General features: G+C 60.4%; 1 protein-coding gene across 3 annotated transcripts in view; it reads left to right on the plus strand.

Annotated features, from left to right (window-relative positions):
- The window catches only part of COL6A2 (collagen type VI alpha 2 chain), a 36,927-nt gene extending 21,432 nt beyond the window's left edge, over positions 1-15,495 (plus strand). For 2 of the 3 annotated variants that reach the window (XM_068547226.1, XM_068547227.1), the window contains 25 exons: positions 254-274; positions 1,024-1,089; positions 1,726-1,779; positions 1,862-1,906; positions 2,221-2,247; positions 2,478-2,504; positions 2,603-2,647; positions 3,224-3,277; positions 3,707-3,769; positions 4,038-4,100; positions 4,360-4,449; positions 5,125-5,187; positions 5,725-5,791; positions 6,019-6,077; positions 6,396-6,458; positions 6,722-6,772; positions 7,069-7,104; positions 7,347-7,409; positions 7,510-7,572; positions 7,747-7,782; positions 7,964-8,009; positions 8,315-8,467; positions 8,623-9,075; positions 9,184-9,222; positions 14,413-15,495. In XM_068547226.1, the coding sequence (XP_068403327.1) occupies positions 254-274; positions 1,024-1,089; positions 1,726-1,779; positions 1,862-1,906; positions 2,221-2,247; positions 2,478-2,504; positions 2,603-2,647; positions 3,224-3,277; positions 3,707-3,769; positions 4,038-4,100; positions 4,360-4,449; positions 5,125-5,187; positions 5,725-5,791; positions 6,019-6,077; positions 6,396-6,458; positions 6,722-6,772; positions 7,069-7,104; positions 7,347-7,409; positions 7,510-7,572; positions 7,747-7,782; positions 7,964-8,009; positions 8,315-8,467; positions 8,623-9,075; positions 9,184-9,222; positions 14,413-15,011 (2,346 nt within the window). In that variant the 3' untranslated portion in view covers positions 15,012-15,495. Of the gene's footprint in view, positions 1-253; positions 275-1,023; positions 1,090-1,725; positions 1,780-1,861; positions 1,907-2,220; positions 2,248-2,477; positions 2,505-2,602; positions 2,648-3,223; positions 3,278-3,706; positions 3,770-4,037; positions 4,101-4,359; positions 4,450-5,124; positions 5,188-5,724; positions 5,792-6,018; positions 6,078-6,395; positions 6,459-6,721; positions 6,773-7,068; positions 7,105-7,346; positions 7,410-7,509; positions 7,573-7,746; positions 7,783-7,963; positions 8,010-8,314; positions 8,468-8,622; positions 9,076-9,183; positions 9,223-12,093; positions 13,222-14,412 lie in introns of those variants that run through there. The other variant, XM_068547228.1, reaches the window with a different exon arrangement.
- Positions 15,496-23,089: the final 7,594 nt, after the last annotated feature.

Here is a 23,089-nt window from a genome sequence, read left to right on the forward strand (position 1 = left end):
GAGGGCACCCCCACCCGCCAGCAGCAGGGACGGAGCATGGGGCCCAGAGCCCTGGGATCCGCTCACCCGCGTGGCAGGGGGCAGTCCACCGCTCTGGGCCTCAGTTTACCCCCTCTGAGTGAGGTGGCTGAAGAGGGTGGGCCCCGGGCAGGGTCCTGTCTACTCCGATGTCCTGCATCCCCGCCCAGACTTGGAGCTGACCATGTCTCCAGGTCCCCCCTAACCAGGGTTTCTCTCTGGGTCTTTTCCGCAGAAACATGAAGCCTACGGAGAGGTGAGAGCGTTTCCATCCCTGCCGGCCCTGCCGGGAGCTGCTTGGGGCCTCTGAGCCAGCAGAGACGACCACCTGCGCCCCACTCCCTGGGGCTCCCAGGGTCTAGGACAATGGGGGGGGGGCCGGCCTGGGAGCAAGACCCCTCAGCTCCATGTGGGGCCTGAGACTCGAGTCTGGACAAAGGGCTCCTGGCCACAGCCAGGCTGTTTAAACGCAGGAGGTCAGCGTTAGGGTCTACACAGCCAAAGGATGAGGGTCGAGGTTGAGGGTTGCCCTCTGGGCTGACGGGCTCCATCCACCTGAGGGAGGCCAGGAGGAGAAGGCAGGTGGCCAGCTGGGTGCCCAGCACAGGACCTGCAGCACAGGACCTGAAGCCTGTGCTTCCCCAGTACCAGCTCACAGCCCAGGATACTACAAGCACACCCTTTCCCGGAGCAGCTGCTCAATACCACAGCGATTTAATGTGCAAGCGCAGTGGGGACTGGCCAGCAGCGATTTAATACTTTCTACTGTTGGTCATTGCTTAATGCAGCCTTGATTTCCAAAACTTGCCTAGAGCACTGGTGTGGACCCCTGAACCCGCCCCTGGTGGGCACAGGGGCCTCCTGGGCACCTCCCAAGTCTGTTCCATCATGCAGCCCCCAGCTCAGGATGGCCCAGTGTCCAGTGGGCCCCAGGCTGCACCCTCTCCCTCCCTCCTGGGACTTGTGGTGCTAGCCTCACACGCTGCCCCTTGCTTCCTGTTTCAGTGCTACAAGGTGAGCTGTCTGGAGATCCCCGGGCCCCCCGGCCCCAAGGGCTACCGCGGACAGAAGGTAAGATGCCCAGACCACCCAAGGGGTCTGTTTCCCAGGAAAGCCCCCGACCTGTCTTGAACTCCAAATTTAGGGCCACTGCACCTCGGATGGACTCACCACTTCTCACCCTGGCAGAACTAAAATTCAGCTTTTATCAGCTGCATTTTATATGGCATTTTGAGAAAAGTAGGAATACTTTTTAATTAAGATTTGCCCATAAAAGACTCCTGTAAAGTAAACAAGCATGCTCAAGTACATAAGGAAACATGAACTCCGTTACTCTTGGTAGTATGGTGCTAATTCATACAGGGCACTCACTGCTGTCATTTGTTAAATAAGTAGGTTTTAAGGGGTTAGGTTGGCCCTGCGTTTTCGTAACAACAGAGGTGTATCAAATGAAATCCTTCCAAAATGACTGCCAGGGTATCAGAAACACCAATGATTCATGTCAAAAATTGTAAAGGCAGGAGAGGGGAAAGAAACCTCTGAGGACATGAGACAGAGCGTTTGAAATACTGTTACGGGGAAAGTTATTACTAAGTGGCTTCTTTCTAAATTCGGGAGAGAAGTGTCTGCCTGGCTGCCAGGCCGCTGGCCAGACGCACCCTCTGCCTCCCACCTTGATTTATTCCTTTTTCTTTCGTCTGCTTTCAGGGCGCCAAGGGCAACATGGGTGAGCCCGGAGAGCCTGGACAGAAGGGGCGACAGGTGAGTACCCTCCACACCCTGTCCCGGCGGCCCCCGCTCCCCACGGCTGAGGTTACATCCACGGCCCTTTGCTCTTCCACAGGGAGATCCAGGCATCGAAGGCCCCATTGGATTCCCAGGACCCAAGGCAAGTTGCTGCGGACCCTGCCCGGGGGGCGGGGGACATGAGGACAAGCCAAGGGCTCCCTGGCTCCAGGCGGGGCCCGCCGCCAGGGTCAGGATGTGTCTGGCGTGGCCCACTGCTCCCGCCCCTGCCCCAAGGAAGTGAAGCGCTGCTGCATTTCCAGCGACGTCCCTGGTGGCGCCTCTGCACCCGAGCCTGACGACCACCACCCCACCCCGATCCCCCCCACCTCCCCATCCCCCCTTCTTCCCCCCAGGCCTGCTGGGTCCCAGCGCACACACCCTGGTAACGCTGCTTTTCTTTCCTTCCGACCTCAGGGTGTTCCTGGTTTCAAAGGAGAGAAGGTGAGACTGGGCTCTGGGCGGCCAGACCTCACACGGCCCCAACCCTGGCAGCAGTGTCCGGTAGCGAGCCGGGGGTCCGTGCTGGGGCATGGGACCCGGTGTCGTGCCGGTAGTAGCCTTCTGGGGCCGCTCTGGCCTCGTGTTTTGTCCAAGGGTAGACTTGGGCCCCTAAGGCAGTGGCGTCTGTGATGTGTTAGCAGTGCTAACTGGCCTCGTTTCCTCCCGTGCAGGGCGAGTTTGGAGCCGAAGGGCGGAAGGTGAGCAGACAGGCGGGCAGGGGTGGGGTGCCTACCTCCCCACTGCTCAGAAGGAAGGAGCATCGGGCTAACGGGGTCCCTCCTCCCCTCTCCTCCAGGGCGCCCCCGGCCTGGCGGGCAAGAACGGGACGGATGGACAGAAGGTAGGGTGCTCTGGGGCTCCGTCCCCGGGCGGAGCAAGGGTGCCCGTGAACTGACAGCCACGCCCTCGAGACTCTCAGGTCCCTCCAGGGGCCAGGCCTCTGGGCCTCTCTGGCCATTGCGCACAACCTGTGGCTTGGGTGGCCCCTGGTTGCATCTACCCGGTGGACACAGGACACACAGGAACCTTGCAAGAGCGGAAGTGGACATTTGCTCCTGAAAAGCAGGGCCCGGCCTTGCAGGACTCTCCCTGCCTGTCCTGCAGACCCCACGTCTGGCCTGACTGGTGGTTCACACACGTGCACAGGTGCACACAAACAGCACACACACACATGTCACAGGTGAGCACGCACCATGCATGCACGCACACGTGCACACGCCTGGAGGGGGCACCACAGACACTCATGCTCCCAGCCGCACCCCGGAGACTCTGGACCGCCACCCTGACAGCCACTGACGCACACGTCCACAGTGGGGTGCCCGGTGCAAAGACCCGGCACCACTGACGTCTGTCGTCGGGGCCCTTGTCCTCCGAATCCTGGCCTTGACGCATCTTCTGCTCCCCTCTTTTCCTTCAGGGCAAGTTGGGGCGCATCGGACCTCCTGGCTGCAAGGGAGACTCCGGGGATCGGGTGAGCACAGCGTTGCGGCTTTGCGTCGCGCCCCTGGCCCCGGGAGATGCCAGGCGCCGGGCAGGGGCGGGGAGCGCAGCCACCAGCGCTGCAAGCTGCAGCGGGAAGCCAGTAGCTGGGCTCCTCCCTGCAGCCCCTCCCCCGCCTGTCCCGGGACCCCGCCAGCGTTCAGCCGGGGTTGGGGTCACAACATGACGAATGGCCTCAGCAGCTCCCGGGTCAGGTGGCGGGTGGCTGCTTCCAGAGTCCCGAGGGGCTCCCGTGCCAGCGGCTTGTCCGGTCTGCCCGCCCAGGCCGGGGTTCCCGGCAGCCAGTCCAGCGATGGGGTGCTGGTCACCCTCCCCCTGGTCAGCTGGCCCTGACCCCACGGGGAAAATGCAAGCACAGCTCCCGGCCAGAGCCCCAGCACAACCCTCTCCCTTCTTGCAGGGCCCGGATGGTTACGTGGGGGAAGCCGGCAGCCCTGGCGAGCCAGGAGATCAAGGCTCCAAGGTAGGCAGCCTGGCCGAGGTGGCAGGCCGGCCAGAGCAGAGGGGGTCGCCACCTTCCTGGGGGCCTTCTCTCTGCCTGCAGCACCAGGCCAAGACGCCCAGCAGAGAGGCCCTGGCCCCGCAAACCGGGCAGGGGGCCATGGGTGCCCACACGGGGGGACCTGCTCCACAGACGCGGGAGGGGAAGCGCGCGCCCCCAGCCCCGTCGGGGTCCTGCCCCACTGCTGGCATCTGAAGAGCACGAGGCTGATTTCTCCAAACCCTTCCAGGGGGACCCTGGCCGCCCCGGACGCAGAGGGCCCCCGGGGGAAAGCGGGGCAAAAGGAAGCAAGGCAAGTGTTCCCGGCGGGCTCCGGCCGCACGCCCGTGGTGCCCCATGGGGGGGGGGCGGTGGGCAGGCAGGCCAGCCCTGGGTCCTGAGCGCCCCCAGCCTCTCTGTCCCTGCTGCCAGGTGACGGCGCACCGCACCGCGAGGGAGACACGGCCCCACCGGAGACGGCGGGCATGCGTCCGCACGGGCCGGGCTCTGCCCACAGCCGTCCGTGCGCCTGGGCAGATCACGGCCGTAGCTGAGCTGTCTCTTCCCCGCAGGGCTACCAAGGCAACACCGGAGCCCCCGGAAGTCCCGGCCTGAAAGGAGCCAAGGGTGGGCCTGGGCCCCGAGGCCCCAAAGGCGAGCCCGTGAGTTCACCTGCCCACAGGCCCTGGGCACCCTGGCCGGCCCGCCGCACCCTCCCGCAGGGCTGCCTCGGCGCGCGCTGCTCTGGGCCTCTGTGAGCCCAGCGTCCTCCGGCCTCTCCAGCTGAGCCTCCTGGCCCCCACACAGCAGCTGCCACGGAGGGCCGCTGGGGAGTGGCTTGCGGGGCCCAGACACACCCCTGCCGGACGCTCGGTGCCCATGAAGTGGCCCCGGGGCCCCACCTTGCCCCCCCGGCAGGACCCCCCGAGGGCTCAGCCTAGACCCAGGCACACACTCTGCGGGTCCACACGGCGACCCCACTCAGCCGTCCCTAAGGGTCCTGCCACAGGGTGGGTGGAGCCCAGTCCCAGGGCTGACCCCCAGAGGGGACTAATCCCGATCCGGAAGGAACAGAGGGACTTCGCGAAGAGCTGGTCCAAGCTCAGTCCCAGTCACGTCACCTGAACTCCTGGACTTACAAGCTCACCAGCCCCCATCATTTCCTAAATCCTCGTCTGGGACCAAACCGACCCAGCAGAGGACAGGGTCTCGGCTGAGGCCTTCAGGAGGGGCCCCCAGACCCCACAGCCAGAGTCCTTGTGGGGAGAACAGACTGTGGGGTTCCAGTGGGGCTCCCACGCTGGAACCCCACACTCCCACGTGCCTGTTCTCTGCAGGGGCGCAGGGGAGACCCTGGAACCAAGGGCAGCCCAGGCAGCGATGGCCCCAAGGGCGAGAAGGTGAGTGTCCGCACGGGGGAGCCTCGGGCACTGTCTGCCATGTCTGTGTCTACACCGGAGTCTCACCGTGGTGCCAGTGGAGCCCCTGTGATGAGGGATGACCAACACCCCCTCCACGGTCCACCTAGGAGAACAAAGGCAACCCCCGGGGCCTGACCGTCAGGGGGCGCTCCCTGCAGGGTCTGGGAGAGCAGGAGGCACTCCCTGATGAGAGGCCTGGGCAAGGACAGTCCCACGCACGCCATGCACAGCTGCTCCACCCCCCAGCGTCCCCCCCACACACGTGCTCCTGTAGCTGGCGCAGGAGGTCTTTGTGGTGAAATCCGAGGGCAGCCATTTCCCTGTGAGATGTGGGGGAAGGTCGCAAAGGAGAGGCTCCCTCCTCTGGGACTGGTGGCCCCTGCCCTGCTGCATGAGGCCGAGCGGGCAGGCCTGCTGTTCCAGCTCCGCCCTCCACCGTCTGGGGCCTCATCCCCGGCGAGCTCATGATCCCCTCTCCTCACCTCCCGCAGACTAACCTGGCCTCTCTTCCCACAGGGGGACCCTGGCCCTGAGGGGCCCCGGGGCCTGGCTGGAGAGGTTGGCAACAAGGGAGCCAAGGCAAGTGGGGCAGCGGGTGGGCCGCCACAAAGGCCACATACCCTCCTGGGGTGGCACCGCCAGGGCCCCCTGCCCCTCTCCTGCCCTCCGCCCTGCAGACCCTGCCTGGGGCCACTGGGGTCAGGGCTAAGGACCTCATGGAGGGCAGCAGGGCCCCCTGCCCTTGCCGAGGTCCACAGTGAGTGACAACAGGGTCTCTGAAGCGCCCTCGTCTCTTTTCTTTCCAGGGAGACCGAGGTTTACCTGGACCCAGAGGTCCCCAGGGGACTGTTGGAGAGCCCGGGAAGCAGGTCAGTAGCAGGATGCCTGGGAGGGCCCATGGCTTTGGGTCCTCCTGTCCTCGGGTGGGCAGGATACTGTCCGCACAGTAAACCTGGGCAGCGGGAGAGGGAGCCGAAGGCCCCCATGCACCTCACACCATCATCCTGCCCTGAGGGGTCAGGCTTTACCGGGGGGGGGGATGTGCCAGGGGGAGCCGGGACGTGGCACGCGGAGAGGAGAGACCCTCGGGACGGCCAGCCCTGCAGGGCAGCAATGCTGCCTGGGGGTCAGAGCTGGATGAGGTCAGCCCCGTCTGTGCCGACTCCCTGCTTCCTTTCTGCCCTCAGGGATCTCGGGGAGACCCTGGGGACGCTGGCCCCCGTGGAGACTCAGGAGAGCCTGGCCCCAAGGTATGCCCCCTCCCCACCCGGCAGGCAGGATGGGCCAGGGCTCCTGAGTAAGGCTGCCGGGAGCATGCCGGCCCTGCCCCCTTGGTGAGGGAGGACATCAGGGGCCTGGGCAGCAACCTCCCACCCCAGCCCGTGTTCTCACCCTCAGGGGTGGCGTGTCCTCCCAAGGCGGGCCCTGCCCACCCACCCCCAGTCCAGGCCGACTGACTCAGTCTCCACCTTTTCCACTGGCCCTGCCCTGACTGGCCTCCCGTGTCCCCCAGGGAGACCCCGGCAGGCCTGGCTTCAGCTATCCGGGACCCCGAGGAGCACCTGTAAGTCCTGGGGTGGGACAGGGACTGGGGGAGGGGGTGGGCATTGTCGGGAGGGCCCTGACTGGAAGGTTCCTGCTAGCTCCTGCCAGGGCCCCCCGCCGGGCCCAGGGTGAGGCTGGGGGGGGTGGGCCATCAAGAGCAGAGGCGGGTCCCCTGGGAATCTCAGACGTTCTCCCATAGCTTCTGCGTCTCTGTACAGATTTCGATACCCAAGCCCACCCATCAGGGAAGGGAGGGGGCTGCACAGCCATCAGCCCTCAGCTCAGTGCTGAGTGACCCCTGTGCTTGCTTCCCAGGGAGAGAAAGGCGAGCCTGGCCCCCGCGGCCCCGAGGTACGTACCGCGGGGCGGTCTGTGCAGCGGGCCTCTGTGCTGAGCTCTGCTGGTGGGAGCGGGCCGCGCCCTGAAATGCCGCCGTGTGGGGCTGCATCTAACCGCCCCGCACTGCTGAGTACAGGTTCCTCCTGAAAAGGCGTGTCCCTCTTGGGCAGATCCCTGGAGGGCTGGGGGGCGGCAGGGAGCAGTGCCAGCTGCTGAGCTCTCTGCGTTGTTAACACGGGTGTCCTGTGTCACAGGGGGGCAGAGGTGACTTCGGGTCCAAAGGAGAACCCGGGAGGAAAGGCCAGAAGGGCGAGCCTGTGAGTACCTCTGCTGCCTGTTGACGGTTGCCGGGGGCAGGGCCGCGTGGGGGGACCACCCAAGGTACTGCCGGAGCCCACCTGCCCTTTTCCTTCTCAGGCAGATCCTGGTCCCCCTGGTGAGCCAGGTCCGCGGGGGCAGAGAGGAGCGCCAGGACCCGAGGTAGGTCAGTTGCCCATCCCTTTGGCCCTCGGGCCACAGTCCCTGGGCCAGCCAGGCCAACAGGCAGCCCGAACCACGCAGGGGTCCTGGAGTGGCCGCGTGAGAACAAGTCCAGCCCTCCCAGCCTCGGCCATGACAGGTGTCACATCTCACAGATACCCTTCCTCCTTCCAGGGAGAGCCTGGCCCCCCAGGAGATCCCGGCCTCACGGTAGGTATCAGTCGGGGTGGGACTCAGGGCCCTCCTCCCTCTTAAAAATCTGAAGGGCAGGTCAGCAGGGGTGAGGTCAGAGCAGGAGGTGGGCAGGGGCCACAGGCTTCCTGCAGAAGCGCTTCCAGCCCCTCCCCAGGGTTTGCGCTCTGGGCTGGGGGCTGACCCCGCTGTGTCACAGGAGTGCGACGTCATGACCTACGTGAGGGAGACGTGCGGGTGCTGTGGTGAGTCGTGGCCCCCGCGCGGCTGGACTGGGACACTTGTGTCCTCGGGGGCTCTTGTCCCGGGGTCAGGGTCATCCATCCGAGTCCTACCCTCCCGCTCACATTCACTGTTTCCCACGGTGCACCTGCCTGCACGCCCCTGGGGTCTTAGGCTGTCTCCCTGGGCCGGGGGTCAGCGCTGTCACCCGCCCGCCCCTCCGCTCACCCCTCCCCGCCTGCTCGCCCCGCCCCGCCTGCTCGCCCCGCCTTCCGCTCGCCACGCCCCCCGCTCACCCCGCCCCGCACGCTCACCCCGCCCCCCGCAGACTGTGAGAAGCGCTGTGGCGCTCTGGACGTGGTGTTCGTCATCGACAGCTCCGAGAGCATCGGCTACACCAACTTCACCCTGGAGAAGAACTTCGTCATCAATGTGGTCAACAGGCTGGGGGCCATCGCCAAGGACCCCAAGTCGGAGACGGGTCAGCGGCCCCGCAGTGGGGTGGGGGTCCGGCGGGGCAGGGCTCGAGCAGAGGGGCCGCAGGACGCCTGAGGTCCGGATAGAAATCCACGGGAGGGGTCCCGGAGGGGTCCTAGCCCTGCCGAGGGCCGCCCTCACGCCCACGCCCGCCCGCAGGGACCCGCGTGGGCGTCGTGCAGTACAGCCATGATGGCACCTTCGAGGCCATCCAGCTGGACGACGAGCGCATCGACTCACTCTCCAGCTTCAAGGAGGCCGTCAAGAACCTTGAGTGGATCGCGGGCGGCACCTGGACGCCCTCGGCCCTCAAGTTCGCCTACAACCAGCTCATCAAGGAGAGCCGGCGCCAGAAGACCCGCGTGTTCGCGGTGGTCATCACGGACGGCCGCCACGACCCCCGCGACGACGACCTCAACCTGCGGGCGCTGTGCAACCACGACGTGACGGTGACGGCCATCGGCATCGGGGACATGTTCCACGAGAAGCACGAGAGCGAGAACCTGTACTCCATCGCCTGCGACAAGCCGCAGCAGGTGCGCAACATGACGCTCTTCTCCGACTTGGTGGCCGAGAAGTTCATCGACGACATGGAGGACGTGCTGTGCCCGGGTGAGTCTGGAGGAGAGGAGGGGAGGGGCGCGCGGCCGGGGAGGGGCCGGGTCTCCGCAGGCCTCCAAGGGAGCCACCGGGACCCCCGCCTCTTTTCCTCTCTCCTAGACCCCCAGATCGTGTGCCCGGACCTTCCCTGCCAAACAGGTAACGCGGGCGCCGCTGGCCCCCCAGGCAAGCCGGCAGCCAGGGCCGGGGGGAGGGCCGTGCAGGGACCCTAGGAATTGCCGCTGCAGCCGCCCCAGCGAGAAGCCTCAGATTCCAGACCCGCGGTGGCCCGGCTCCGGGACCCCGGCACTTCCAAGGAGGGGCTGGGGGTGCAGTTGACGTCTGGAGTCACTCGGCCACCCCACCCACCTGGCGCATGTCGGGAGGGGGTGCGCTAAGCTCTCGGGCCGCTGGTCTCGAACTCAGATTCACGGCCTCGTGGGCTGAGGTGCCCAGAGGCACAGACACCCCAGGGCCACCCTGGTCCTGCAGGCGGAAGCCCTGGATCCAGTAAGTGAAATGGCTGGTCTTAAACCCTCAGGGAGGCGAACACATCCACAGCCACGGGGGCGGCTGCAGAGCGGGCCTCTGCCCTGACGCCCTGAGCTGCTGCCTGGCGGCTGGGGTTTGGTCTTCCCTCCGGAGCAGACATGTTTAGGGGGCCGTGCCTCGAGCCCTACGTGGTTGCACTAGAGCGGGAGGCTGGGGGCTGGGGACCCACGGAGGCTGCCCCCAAGGGGTCCCTCGGGGCAGGGAAGGGGCAGGATGCGTCAACCAGCTCCTCTGGGCATCCTGCTGCTGCTTCGGAGGGGCCCCTGGGGCCGGCTCTGGGTGGTGGGGGCTCCGCAGCAGGCGGGGAGCAGGGTGAGTCGGGCTGGACTGTTGGCAGGTCCCACACTGATGGGAACCTTGGGGCCTGCGTCCACATCCGTGTCTGCCACGAGGTCAGCGTTCCGGCAGCCTCCTCCCAGGCGTCAGGGGGCCCCGGGCAGGTTCAAAGGCACCAAGGCAGCCTGAGGTAAGGGACCGTGTTGAGTTGGGGACAGGGGTCCGCACACTCATTCTGACAGAGAACTGCCAAGGAAGTGCTCGCCGAGATTGTACCAGTGACTGTGCCATGGCCATTGGCAAGCTGTGGGGTCATCCCAGAGACGGCCTGGGCCTGGGGTCCCCAGAGCCAGCTGAAGACGGTTGTGTGTGGCGCCCAGAGCCACCCCAAACCCCAGAGGCTGGCCCAATAGCGCCAACCCCAGTCTCCCCCGGGGGCTAAAGAGGGTGGGGTCCGCGCAGAGACCCAACTAACCCCTGGTCTGTGCCCCTGCCTTCAGGGCGCCTGACTCCTCCCAGGGTGCGGTCCCGTGGTCAGCTTGGCCCCTCGAGGGCAGAAACCTGACCCAGCCCCTGGTGCCAGGGCCCAGCGGTGATTTTGCTGGGGAAGCTGTGAGTTTCTCGCCATGGGGAGTCCGCTGAGGGTCTCTGTAGATGTTCCTTATCAAGCTGAGGGTGGCCCCCCATTCCTAGGTACTGAGAGTCTGTCGTGAACGAGTGTGGGATTTTGTCAGATGCTTTTTCTGCACCTGTTGATATGATCAGGTGGTTTTTCTTCTTTAGCTTGCTGATGTGATGGATTGTGTTCATTGAGTTTTGAGTGTTGAAACAGCCTTCCATATACATATATATTGGTAGAGTTGATTGCTAATATTTTATTGAGGATTTTTGCATCTGTGTTTGTGAGACATCTTGGGCTGTCGTGTCCTTTCTTGTGATGTCTTTGCTTTTGCTGCTAGAGTAATGCTGGTGATCTCACTTCCCCTGAGCCTCCAGGACCTGCCAGTGAAAGGGAACAGCCCCCTTAGGGACCCCTCCCCTGTTCTCCTAAGTCCCCCCTCTGCTAAACTCACAACCTCATTCTCCTTTAAAGTGATTTGAAATTTCCTAGTAAATTAGACATTGTGACCAGAAGGGAAGAAAGTAGATGTTAACTACAGAATATGCTTTTACAAATGACCTCCTTGACACGAGTGGACTCTGGCATGCTCGCTGAGGGCTGAGCAGATGGGGCGTAGTGTGGACGCCGCCTGCTCTGGCACGGCCCTGACCTACTGGGCCAAATGGCCCCTTCCACCCAGAGGCTCAGCTACATCTGGGCTTGGACCAAGCCAGGTGGGCAGCTCAGCTGGGGCAGAACCACGAGGCTGTCAAAGAGAAACAAAGGCAGACACCAGTCAAAGGCAGCCAAGGCAGGTTTTCTTCCGCGACAGCTGCTGCAGGAGGGGGAGAGCCAGGGGGACCTGAGCCCTGCTCCCCACGCCAAGGCAGGAGGCTCCGGAAGGCTGGGCGCCCCAAAGGAAGGGCGCGGGGCAGGGCTGGGGCCGTGAGGCCAGGCCACCCGGGCGTGCTAACTGGACATGCCCGAGGCACCCTGCAGACAGGAGGCCATGGTGCGCCTGGAGCGAGGGGCCCGGAGGGTAGGCCCTGACCTGCCCCGGACGTGACAGGACGGGGAGAGCATGGGGCGTGCTGAGCGTTTGCTCCCTGGTCCTCGGGGCAACGGCTCCGGGCGGGGAGGTTTACGTCTGACGGTGAAGGGTGGAGGAGGATTTGTAACCACAAGCCGGCGAGAAACCGCCCTGAGAGGGGCTCCAGGGGCCCCCACCTATCGCCAGGCGGGGCTGGAACAGGCAGGGAATTCTCCCCGCAGTGCTGAGCGTTTTAAGGGGGCTGGGGTCGTCCCCGGGCAGGGCCCTGAGCTGCCAGCAGCCGCCACAACCTGGTTAGTCTCAGCAGCCGTCTGTGCCAAGAGTCTTGCAGTTCTAGAGCTTCTGTTCCCCGTCTCCTCCGGGCTCCCCGAAGCCCCTTTATTTACCTTTGGCACCCCGCGCTGACCATGCGGGAGCTGCAGCCTCCCCGGCTCCTCATCTGACGCCCTCGCTGAGCTCTTGGTCCCTCCTCATCTCCGAGGAGAGAGGCGGCTGGAGCCCCGATCACGCCGACCAAGTCCCTTAAAGACTTCTCTGGAATCCCCCGCAGATGGACCGCGGCCTGGCGGCGAGCCCCCGGTCACCTTCCTCCGCACGGAAGAGGGCCCGGACGCCTCCTTCCCCAGGACCATCCCCCTGATCCAACAGTTGCTAAACGCCACGGAGTTCACACAGGACCCAGCCGCCTACTCCAGGCTGGTGGCTGTGCTGGTCTACACCGCGGAGCGGGCCAAGTTCGCCACGGGCAGCGAGCGGCAGGACTGGATGGACCTGTTCATTGACACCTTTAAGCTGGTGCACAGGGACATCGTGGGCGACCCCGAGACCGTGCTGGCGCTCTGCTGAACCCCCGGGCTGCAGCCCCGCCGGCTGCATTAGCTCCCAGGCACTGCCTGCCTTACACTGCGGGGCTTAAGACAGCAGGAAGCTGTTCTCTTGGTCCGGAGGCCAGAAGCCCAAAAGCAAGGTGTCCCAGGGCCGCGCGCCCTCTGGGCCTCTAAGGGAGGGCCTTTCCTGCCTCTCCAGCTCCTGTCTCTGCCTCTGTGGACACGTGGCCTCTCCCCTTCCCCCCACGCCCTGCCCCGGCCTGCCTCCTACAGGGACACTTGTGGCATTTAGGGCCAGATAATCCAGGAGAGTCTCCCCATTTCAAGGGAGTTATTAATTGAATTCCATATGCAAAGTCCTTTTGCCATATAAGGTCATATTCACAGGCTCCAGGATTAGGACGTAGGCATCTCTTGGGGACCGTTATTTAGCCAAAAAGAAAGAGGGAAGACCAGAGCCTCATAAGCAACTCCAACTCCCGGCTTCACCTCTGGCCTCTGTGCCCAGGTCACCCCTTGTGCACTTCTCTCGTCCCCCTGGTTGATACATTGAGAAACCCCCCCAAACCAGCAGTCCCTGCGTTTCTGACTCCGACCACAGGGACTTACAGGCCCAGGGGCACACAGGGAACTCGCTGGGCAGTTTCAGCTCTAGCTCCAGCCCTGTGGGTTTAAAGCCAAAGCTGCTCTTCATCTGCACTGCCATATAAATAAGCTCCTTTAAAAAAAAAAAAAATCTGCCAGAAACACTCGCTCCTCCGCGGGTAGCCCAGTACTGCAGGCGACACACCAAGAGTGTCCTTCAGGTGCTGTGAGCGCATCTCATACGTTCTATAAAAGCTGCAAAACGAGGAGTGTGAATGTGTGCTGTGGTCAGCGACTTGCTGAGGCCAACTGCTGGCTCGCCTGGACCTCGGGGGTTGCCCATGCAGTGGGGCACCTGGGGCCTGCGGGGCCCAAGCGGGATCCTGAGCCTCTCGTGGTCGGTGCCACAGGTCAGGAGCTCCTTCAGATGGGATCGCTGTGCTCCCGACCCTGGCTCAGCACGCCTGGGCTGTGACCGGAGTCCTTTCCTGCCCCGGTCAGGAGGGTGCCCATGGGGCTGAGGAGCTGGACCCATGAGGGAGGACCAGCCCCGCCCCTGCCGAGCCCCGTTGGCCGTTAGAGCTGAGATCTCAGCAGTGCCTTGGGCGAGGGGCTTGGCTACACGTTCCTGGACGGAGACCCAGCCTGTGGTCCCGTGTGTGGAGCGGGTTTTCAGGCTGTGCAGAGGCGCCCACGTCCCTCAGAGGCCCAGCCTCAGCCCTGGTGGCAGCCTTGCCCTCACACTGTCCAGCATGTCCTGGGCTGGTGACTGGCCGGATGAGGGCAAGGGTCTCAGGTAACAGGGAGTCACCCGGGCTGCCACAGGGGTCTGGCCACACCTGTGCCCACTGCCCACCAAAGCCTTGGCCAGTTGAGGGGACACAGGCCCCTTCTCTCCCTGATGCTCCCAGGGCTGGGAGAGATACGGCCCAGCCTCCAGAGGTGGGTCCTTGCGTCTGGGGATCTTCATGAGGTCTTTTTACACGATCACAGGTGTGATGACACCTCTCTCTCCCACTCCTACTCCCCATGGACCGTGGTCCTTTGGGGCACATCCAATTCTTGGGCCAAAAGAAGGGGCTTTACTGATCCCTGCGTGCCTGCCCGCGAGGCCTGAAGGAGGTCGCTGGGCAGAGATGGTGCTGGGAGAGTGGAAAGGGACCCCTCAGCCTCAGGTTTGGGGACATTTCCTGGTGGGAGCACAACCAGGAGAGACGGTGTCGGTCCCAGGGAGACAGGGTAGGAGCCTGGACCCACGTCCTGGGTGCTGGGGAGGGCTCCCGACCGCCGGTGATCTTGGGTGAAACTCCAGCGGTCTGAGTGGCTCCTGTGGACGGGTGCGCGCAGAGAGGCGGGCGCAGGGCGCGGCCTGGGTGGGCGTGGCCCGGGGGCGCGGCTGGGGCGGGGCAGCGGGGCCTCACCCAGGTCGCCCGCGCACCACCCCGTCTCGCCCCCAGAGCTGTACGTGGCCCAGTGCACGCAGCGGCCCGTGGACATCGTCTTCCTGCTGGACGGCTCCGAGCGGCTGGGCGAGCAGAACTTCCACAAGGCGCGGCGCTTCGTAGAGGAGGTGTCCCGACGGCTGACCCTGGCGCGCAGGGACGACGACCCGCTCAACGCGCGCGTGGCGCTGCTGCAGTTCGGAGGCCCGCGCGAGCAGCAGGTGGCCTTCCCGCTGACCTCCAACCTGACCGTCATCCAGGAGGCGCTGGCGAGCGCGCGCTACCTCAACTCCTTCTCGCACGTGGGCGCGGGCATCGTGCACGCCATCAACCAGGTGGTGCGCGGCGCGCGGGCCGGGGCGCGCCGCCACGCCGAGCTGGACTTCGTGTTCCTCACGGACGGCGTCACGGGCAACGACAGCCTGGAGGAGGCGGTGCACTCCATGCGCAAGCAGAACGTGGTGCCCACCGTGGTGGCCGTGGGCAGCGACGTGGACGCGGACGTGCTCTCCAAGATCAGCCTGGGCGACCCGGCCGCCGTCTTCCGCGAGAAGGACTACGACAGCCTGGCCCAGCCTGGCTTCTTCGACAGGTTCATCCGCTGGATCTGCTAGCGCCCCCTGCCCGCCCCCACCACCAGCCCCGCGACCCCTGCCCCGCGGGCGCTGTCCTCCTGTCCGTGGTGCTACTCAGACCCCACCTGAGAGGTCGGGCGCACTGAGGGCTCAATCTCTCCACGTGTGGGTGTAAAGTCAGGAGCGGAGGACCCCCGCCCACCCCAGCTCCTACCGGGGATCCCGCAGCCCTGGACACCCTGAGCGCATTCCTCTCTTCACCATTCACCCTTGTCCTGCCCTCTGTGCCCTCCTGGGACCCCAGAGGCTTCCCGGGGAGCACATCTGGGGCTGGCCTCCCTCAGCCCAGCCTCATTCCCAGACTTGTCCTCCCCCGAGTGCCCTCCAGAGGCTCTCTGCCAGCCCTCCTGGCCCCGCTCCCAGGTCTCTGGGCGTCACCTGCCCCATCAGACTGAGCTGTGACAGCAGGCCCTTCACCTCCCTGTGTGCACACACCCCAGTCCAATAAAGGCTTTGAACCCCGCTTGCTCCCCAGCTTGCAAGTGTCTGTGCCAGTGGGGACGCTGAGACCGTTCACATGAGCCCCAGGACTCATCATGCCCCGGGGTCCCCGGATTGCTCTGTGCACCCAGAGGGTGCCGGGCCTGGCCTCCTGTCCTTACAGGCACCCACTCCCAAGGGCACCGACTGGATGGCTTCAGCCGTGGAATCCACCTCTGTCTGGTTGGCTTTGGGCTGAAAACAAAGTATTTGGTCAGTGAAGTCTCACTCTGTCCCCAGAACGGGGCCAGAGCACTTTAGGGATGTTTGTTGGTTTGCATGAGGATACTTGTGGATAGAGATAGGTGATAGAGAGATGACAGATGATAGAAAGAGAGGGGATACAGATAGATGGTAGACAGATGACAGGTATACAGATGAGAGAGAGATAGGTGATTGATATATAGATAATAGATAGATGACAGGTACACAGATGACAGAGAAGTAGATAGATAATTGATTGATATATAGATGATAGATAGACAGAGGAGAAATGAGAGAGAGGCTCTTTTTTTCTGGCAGCCTCAGTGACTTTTTGTCCAGACGCCCAGGTCTTTTAAGTTCACCCTCTGGGAAGTGCCCTGTTAAACCCCAGGCTGTTTAGTCTGCTGGGCCTGGCCTAAAAAAGTACCTCAACCTGGGGGCTTAAACTACGGTCTGGAGGCCAGCAGGCAGCGCAGTCCAGGTGTCCTCAGCGCCGCGCCCCCGCTGAGCTCTTGGGAGGGGTTGTTCCAGGCCCTCCAGCCCCTGTCGCTCCTCCGCTCGCAGCGTCCCTCGGATCTTCACACGTGATCTCCCCGGGCCCGTCTGTGTCCACGTTTCCCTTCTGGACACGGACACAGCCATTTTGGATTAGGGCCCATTCTACCCCAGGATGATCTCATCTCAACTAATTACAGATTATGTTGCAACGACTCTATTTCCAAATAAGGTCAAATTCTGAGGTACTGGGGGCTAGGACTTCTACATGGGAATTTGGGGGAGGGGGACACAGTTCAGCCCAGAACACGATGACACCCTGTTGACCCCCCCTTTGGGGGTGACTGACTCACTTCCGCCTCTCCTGTCATCTGCCTACACAGCCTGCAGCTGAAAGGCAGGGCGTCACACCAAGTATCTTCTCTTCCTCTGACCCCCTCCCTCCCCGCAAAGAACCATACAAAACGCCTGCACGAGAAAGAGAAGAGCCGGCAGCCCCAGGCCTCAGGCTGGAGGGCTGGCGCCTGTGAACTTCCCGGGGGGGGGAGGCAGGGGCCCCTCCCTCCACGGATCTGGAGTTCTGCCCGCTGGACCCTGCACGGTGTCCCCTCTGCAGAAGAAAGGACGTCCCTCTCCGTGACTCCGGCCTACGACCCCGGCGAGCGGGTGGGCGGGGTCCTTCCAGGGCGCAGGCCACCTTGGAGACCTGCAGGGTGCCCTCCACGCTGGTGTCCCCCGCGCTCTCCGCTGGGGCCCCGACCTCCCTGGAGGGCAAGGGCACCAGCTCCCTCTCAGGGCTGTTCCTTGAGGCCCCACGTCCCCAGCCCTCAGCCCCTTGGAGGGGCGCTCAGACACACTCCCTGCCACGTGTGGTGTCTGAGTTAGGGTTCTGCGTTTTCCTACAAGAGCCTCCCCTCATACACACGGGACACCCTCAGGGCCTCCTCTACAGCCGGGGTTAGCTGGGCCCCCGCTCTGCCTGCTCCCCGCCACCCAGCCCCACTCGGACGTGGATCCTGTCCCCTGAGAGCAGGCCACGTGAGTGAAGGAGACTCAGCACAGATGAACCCAAGTGGGCTCACCTGGGGCCAAGGTCACAGAAGGAAGCCAGCAGAGTGGCCATAGAAGCCGCCCAGGACAGCCGCTGTGCAGGCATCACCGGCATGCAGTCCTCGGGGGAGCCCAGTGGACTCCCCAGGCCTCAAAAGTGTGCACAAGGCCATGGGTCCTCATACCACGCCCTTATTCTGTGACCGAGACACAGTGTTCGAGGTGGTCCCTTAGCCTGAGTGGATGTCATGCCTGTCAACTCCACCCCCCACAGGAAGGACAGACGCAGGCCAGAGCGCTCTAGGCCCTCAGAGTGTCCGTAAGGAGCCAGCCACGCTCCTGCCTCTGAGAGTGGCGTATCCGTCACCAGCACCCCCACACCGACACCCCGCATGAGCAGCCCAACACTAGGGCCCCTCAACAACATCTCTGCACAAACACCCCTCACCCAGGGCCCTCACCAGTGTCAACATTCTAATGTCCCCACACCCACGTCCCACATTAGTGTCCCCTCATACCATCCGGTCATCACTCAGCAATGGCCACACAAACGTTACCCCACCGACAAGCCCTTACAATCGTCCCCACACTACTGTCCCCTCAATAACTTTTCACAGCACCTCTCAGTAACGACCCATCCCCAGCCTCCTCACCAACACCCTTCACTAGATCCCCACACTAACAGCTCCTAGTGTCCCCTCAGAAATGTCCCCTCAGTAACGTCCCCTCACCAGCATTCCTCACTAACGTCATCTCACTAATATACTCCCAGTAGCGTCCCTCACAGACACTCCCTCAACAATTTCCTCACCAACGGCCCCACAGTAACATTCACACTGTCTCTACCATTATCACTTCACCCGTGTCCTCGCACAAATGTCCCCTGACCAAGGCCTCCCCACCAACATCTCCTCACACTGTCCCTCACGAACATTCTTCAGCAAAGTCCCCAAACCAACATCCTTTCACTAACAAACATACCCTCAAAAATATGCACTCACAAACGTCACCTCTTAACATCCCCACAAGAACGGCCCCCACTAACACCGCCTCAGCAAAGTCCCGTCACTAACGCCCTCTCAGTAGCACCACCCTGTCACCCACATCCCTCACTAAGGCCTCCTCGCCAGATCCCCCGCGGTAACACCTCTCCCCATCACCCCTCACACACCACCTCACCAGTGTGCTCCCACTGACACCTCCACACTAACATCTCTTCCCAAAGTCGCCTCCCCAAACCTTCCCCAGGCAGGGGCTCAGCCTCCAGCCGTCCCTAGAAAGGCCTGGGCAGGGCGCAGGGCTGGGGGACAGGGAGAGGACAGGACAGGGCTGGGGCAGGGCCCCATCACCTCTCAGGCGGGGTTGAAGCAGAGCTGCAGCCCCAGCGAGGAGGCCACTCCGGGGCCGACAGGACACAGTCCCACAGCTCAACGGTGGCCACTCGGGCCTGACTTAGTGAGTCCCCACCACGGCCGCCCCCGAGCACCTGAGGCCCTTCCCAGACCCCTGGGACAACCCCCTCCAGGTCCAGGACTGGTGTTCTGACCAGGCCCAGCTGACCCTCCCAGGGCAGCCTCTGTGCCCCACCCTACCTGCACTCAGCTGCCTCCATCAGGAAGTAAGATTCTCCCAGGACCACCCTGTCAAGGTGTAGCTGTGCTCCCCAGACAGAAGGGCCCATCTCCCTTCCCTGCCCCCAAGGCCCCATGCCCCACCTCCAGGCAGCCAGGGACAGACCTGTGCTCGCACGGCTGGGCCTGCTGCTGTCCAGGGAGGTCAGAGGCGAGGGGCTGATGCCGGGACCTCCGGCCATGGTGTGAGGGGCCCGGGAGGGCACCCACCCAGGTGGGGATAGTGGAGGTGGTGGTCCTAGTAGCATTCTCAGTGAAAAAAGAGAAACAAAAACTGTGATTAGATCCTTCTCCCCTTCCCTGTAGTTGATAAGCATATATATAATAAATTTGACTGTAAAATTTTTAAATGACTCTATAACCAAAATGCTATTGTAAACAGAATTAGAAACAAACTGGAGAGGAGCAATTGGTTCAAGATGGCGGAGTAGAAGGACGTGCGCTCACTCCCTCTTGCAAGAGCACCAGAATCACAACTAACTGCTGAACAATCATCGACAGGAAGACACTGGAACTCACCAAAAAAGACACCCCACATCCAAAAACAAAGGAGAAGCTGCAATGAGACGGTAGGAGGGGTGCAATCACAATAAGATCAAATCCCATAATTGCTGGGCGGGTGACTCACAAACTGGAGAACACTTATACCACAGAAGTCCACCCACTGGATTGAAGGTTCTGAGCCCACGTCAGGCTTCCCAACCTGGGGGTCCAGCAATGGGAGAAGGAATTCCCAGAGAATCAGACTTTGAAGGCTAGCAGGATTTGATTGCAGGACTTCGACAGGACTGGGGGAAACAGAGACACCACTCTTGGAGGGCACACACAAAGTAGTGTGCGCATTGGGACCCAGGGGAAGGAGCAGTGACCCCCATAGAGACTGAACCAGACCTACCTGCTAGTGTTGGAGGGTCTACTGCAGAGGCGGGGGGTGGCTCTGTCTCACCGTGAGGACAAGGACACTGGCAGCAGAAGTTCTGGGAAGTACTCCTTGGCGTGAACTCTCCCAGAGTCCGCCATTAGCCCCACCAAAGAGCCTATAGCCTCCAGTGCTTGATCATCTCAGGCCAAACAACCAACAGGGAGGGAACTCAGCCCCACCCATCAGCAGACAAGCAGATTAAAGTTTTACTGAGCTCTGTCCACCAGAGCTACACCCAGCTCTACCCACCACCAGTCGCTCCCATCAGGAAGCTTGCACAAGCCTCTTAGATAGCCTCATCCACCAGAGGGCAGACAGCAGAAGCAAGAAGAACTACAATGCTGCAGGCTGTGGAACAAAAACAATATTCACAGAAAGACAGACAAAATGAAAAGGCACAGGGCTATGTACCAGATGAAGGAACAAGATAAAACCCTAGAAAAACAATTAAATGAAGTGGAGTTAGGCAACCTTCCAGAAAAAGAATTCAGAATGATGATAGTGAAGATGATCCAGGACTCTGGAAAAAGAATGGAGGCAAAGATCGAGAAGATGCAAGAAATGTTTAACAAAGACCTAGAAGAATTAAAGAACAAACACCTAGAAGAATTAAAGAACAAACAAACAGAGATGGGTAATACAGTAACTGAAATGAAAAATACACTAGAAGGATCAATAGCAGCAAAACCGAGGCAGAACAGATAAGTGACCTGGAAGACAGAATGGCGGAATTCACTGCCGCAGAACAGAATAAAGAAAAAAGAATGAAAAGAAATGAAGACAGCCTAAGAGACCTCTGGGACAACATTAAATGTACCAAAATTCACATTATAGGGGTCCCAGAAGGAGAAGAGAGAGAGAAAGGACCCGAGAAAATATTTGAAGGATTATAGTTGAAAACTTCCCTAACATGGGAAAAGAAATAGCCACCCAAGTCCAGGAAGCACAGAGAGTCCCAGGCAGGAAAAATCCAAGGAGAAACACGCCGAGACACATAGTAATCAAATTGGCAAGAATTAAAGACAAAGAAAACTTATTAAAAGCAACAAGGGAGGGCTCACCTGGTGGTGCAGTGTTAAGAATCCGCCTGCCAATGCAGGGGACACGGGTTGAAGCCCTGGTCCCAGAAGATCCCACATGCTGCAGAGCAATGAAGCCCATGTGCCACAACTACTGAGCCTGTGCTCTAGAGCCTATGTGCCACAAACACTGAGCCCGTGTGCCACAACTACTGAAGACTGTGTGCCTAGAGCCAATGCTCCACAACAAGAGAAACCACCGCAATGAGAAGCCCACACACCACAACGAAGAGTAGCCCCCACTCGCTGCAAGTAGAGAAAGTCTGCATGCAGCAATGAAGACCCAATGCAGACAAAAATAAATAAATAAATTTATATATTAAAAAAAAATGCAACAAGGGAAAAATGACAAATAACATACAAGGGAACTCCCATAAGGTTAACAGCTGATTTCTCAGCAGAAACTCTACAAGCCAGAAGGGAGTGGCACAATATATTTAAAGTGATGAAAAGGAAGACCCTACAATCAAGATTACTCTACCCGGCAACGATCTCATTCGGATTTGACGAAGAAATCAAAAGCTTTACAGACAAGCAAAAGCTAAGAGATTTCAGCACCACCAAACCAGCTCTACAACAAATGCTAAAGGAACTTCTCTGAGTGAGAAACAGAAGAGAAGAAAAGGACCGATAGGGCTTCCCTGGTGGCACAGTGGTTGAGAATCTGCCTGCCAGTGCAGGGGACACGGGTTCGAGCCCTGGTCTGGGAAAATCCCACATGCTGCGGAGCAACTAAGCCCGTGTGCCACAACTACTGAGCCTGCGCATCTGGAGCCTGGGCTCCACAACAAGAGAGGCCGCGATAGTGAGAGGCCTGCACACCGCGATGAAGAGTGGCTCCCGCTTGCCACAACTAGAGAAAGCCCTCACACAGAAACGAAGACCCAACACAGCCAAAAATAAAAATTAATTAATTAATTTAAAAAAAAAGGGCTTCCCTGGTGGCACAGTGGTTGAGAGTCTGCCTGCCAATGCAGGGGACACGGGTTCGAGCCCTGGTCTGGGAGGATCCCACATGCCGCGGAGCAGCTGGGCCCGTGAGCCACAACTACTGAGCTTGCGCGTCTGGAGCCTGTGCTCCGCAACAAGAGAGGCCGCGATAGTGAGAGGCCCGCGCACCGCGATGAAGAGTGGCCCCCACTCGCCGCAACTAGAGAAAGCCCTCGCACAGAAACGAGGACCCAACACAGCCAAAAATAAATAAATAAATTTATTAAAAAAAAAAAAAAGAAAAGGACTGATAAAAACAAACCCAAAACAATTCAGAAAATGGTAATAGGAACACACATATCAATAATTACCTTAAATGTGAATGGATTAAGTGCTCCAACCAAAAGACACAGGCTCGCTGAATGGTTACAAAAACAAGACCCATCTATATGCTGTCTACAAGAGACCCACTTCAGACCTAGGGGCACATGCAGACTGAAAGTGAGGCGATGGAAAAAGATATTCCATGAAAATGAAAATCAAAAGAAAGCTGGAGTAGCAATACTCATATCAGATAAAATAGACTTTAAAATAAAGAATGTTACAAGATACAAGGAAGGACACTACATAATGATCAAGGGATCAATCCAAGAAGAAGATATAACAGTTAAATATACGCACCCAACATAGGAGCACCTCAATGCATAAGGCAAATGCTAGCAGCTATAAAAGAGGAAATTGACAATAACACAGTAATAGTGGGAGATTTTAACACCTCACTTACACCAATGGACAGATCATCCAGACAGAAAATTAAGAGAACACACGCTTTAAATGACACAAAAGACCAGATAGATTTAATTGATATTTATAGGACATTCCAGACAAAAACAGCAGATTACACTTTCTTCTCAAGTGCATGGAACATTCTCCAGGATAGATCACATCTTGGGTCACAAATCAAGCCTCGGTAAATTTAAGAAAATTGAAATCATATCAAGCATGTTTTCCAACCACAACACTATGAGATTAGAAATAAATTACAGGGAAAAAAACGTAAAAAACACAAACACATGGAGGCTAAACAATACGTTACTAAATAAACAAGAGATCAATGAAGAAATCAAAAAATACCTAGAGACAAATGACAATGAAAACACGACGATCCAAAACTTATGGGATGCAGCAAAAGCAGTTCTAAGAGGGAAGTTTATAACAATACAAGCCTACCTCTAGAAACAAAAAAATCTCAAATAAACAAACAAA

Source organism: Eschrichtius robustus, chromosome 6 (assembly GCF_028021215.1).
Source record: "Eschrichtius robustus isolate mEscRob2 chromosome 6, mEscRob2.pri, whole genome shotgun sequence".
In the NCBI taxonomy this organism is placed as follows: Eukaryota; Metazoa; Chordata; class Mammalia; order Artiodactyla; family Eschrichtiidae; genus Eschrichtius; species Eschrichtius robustus.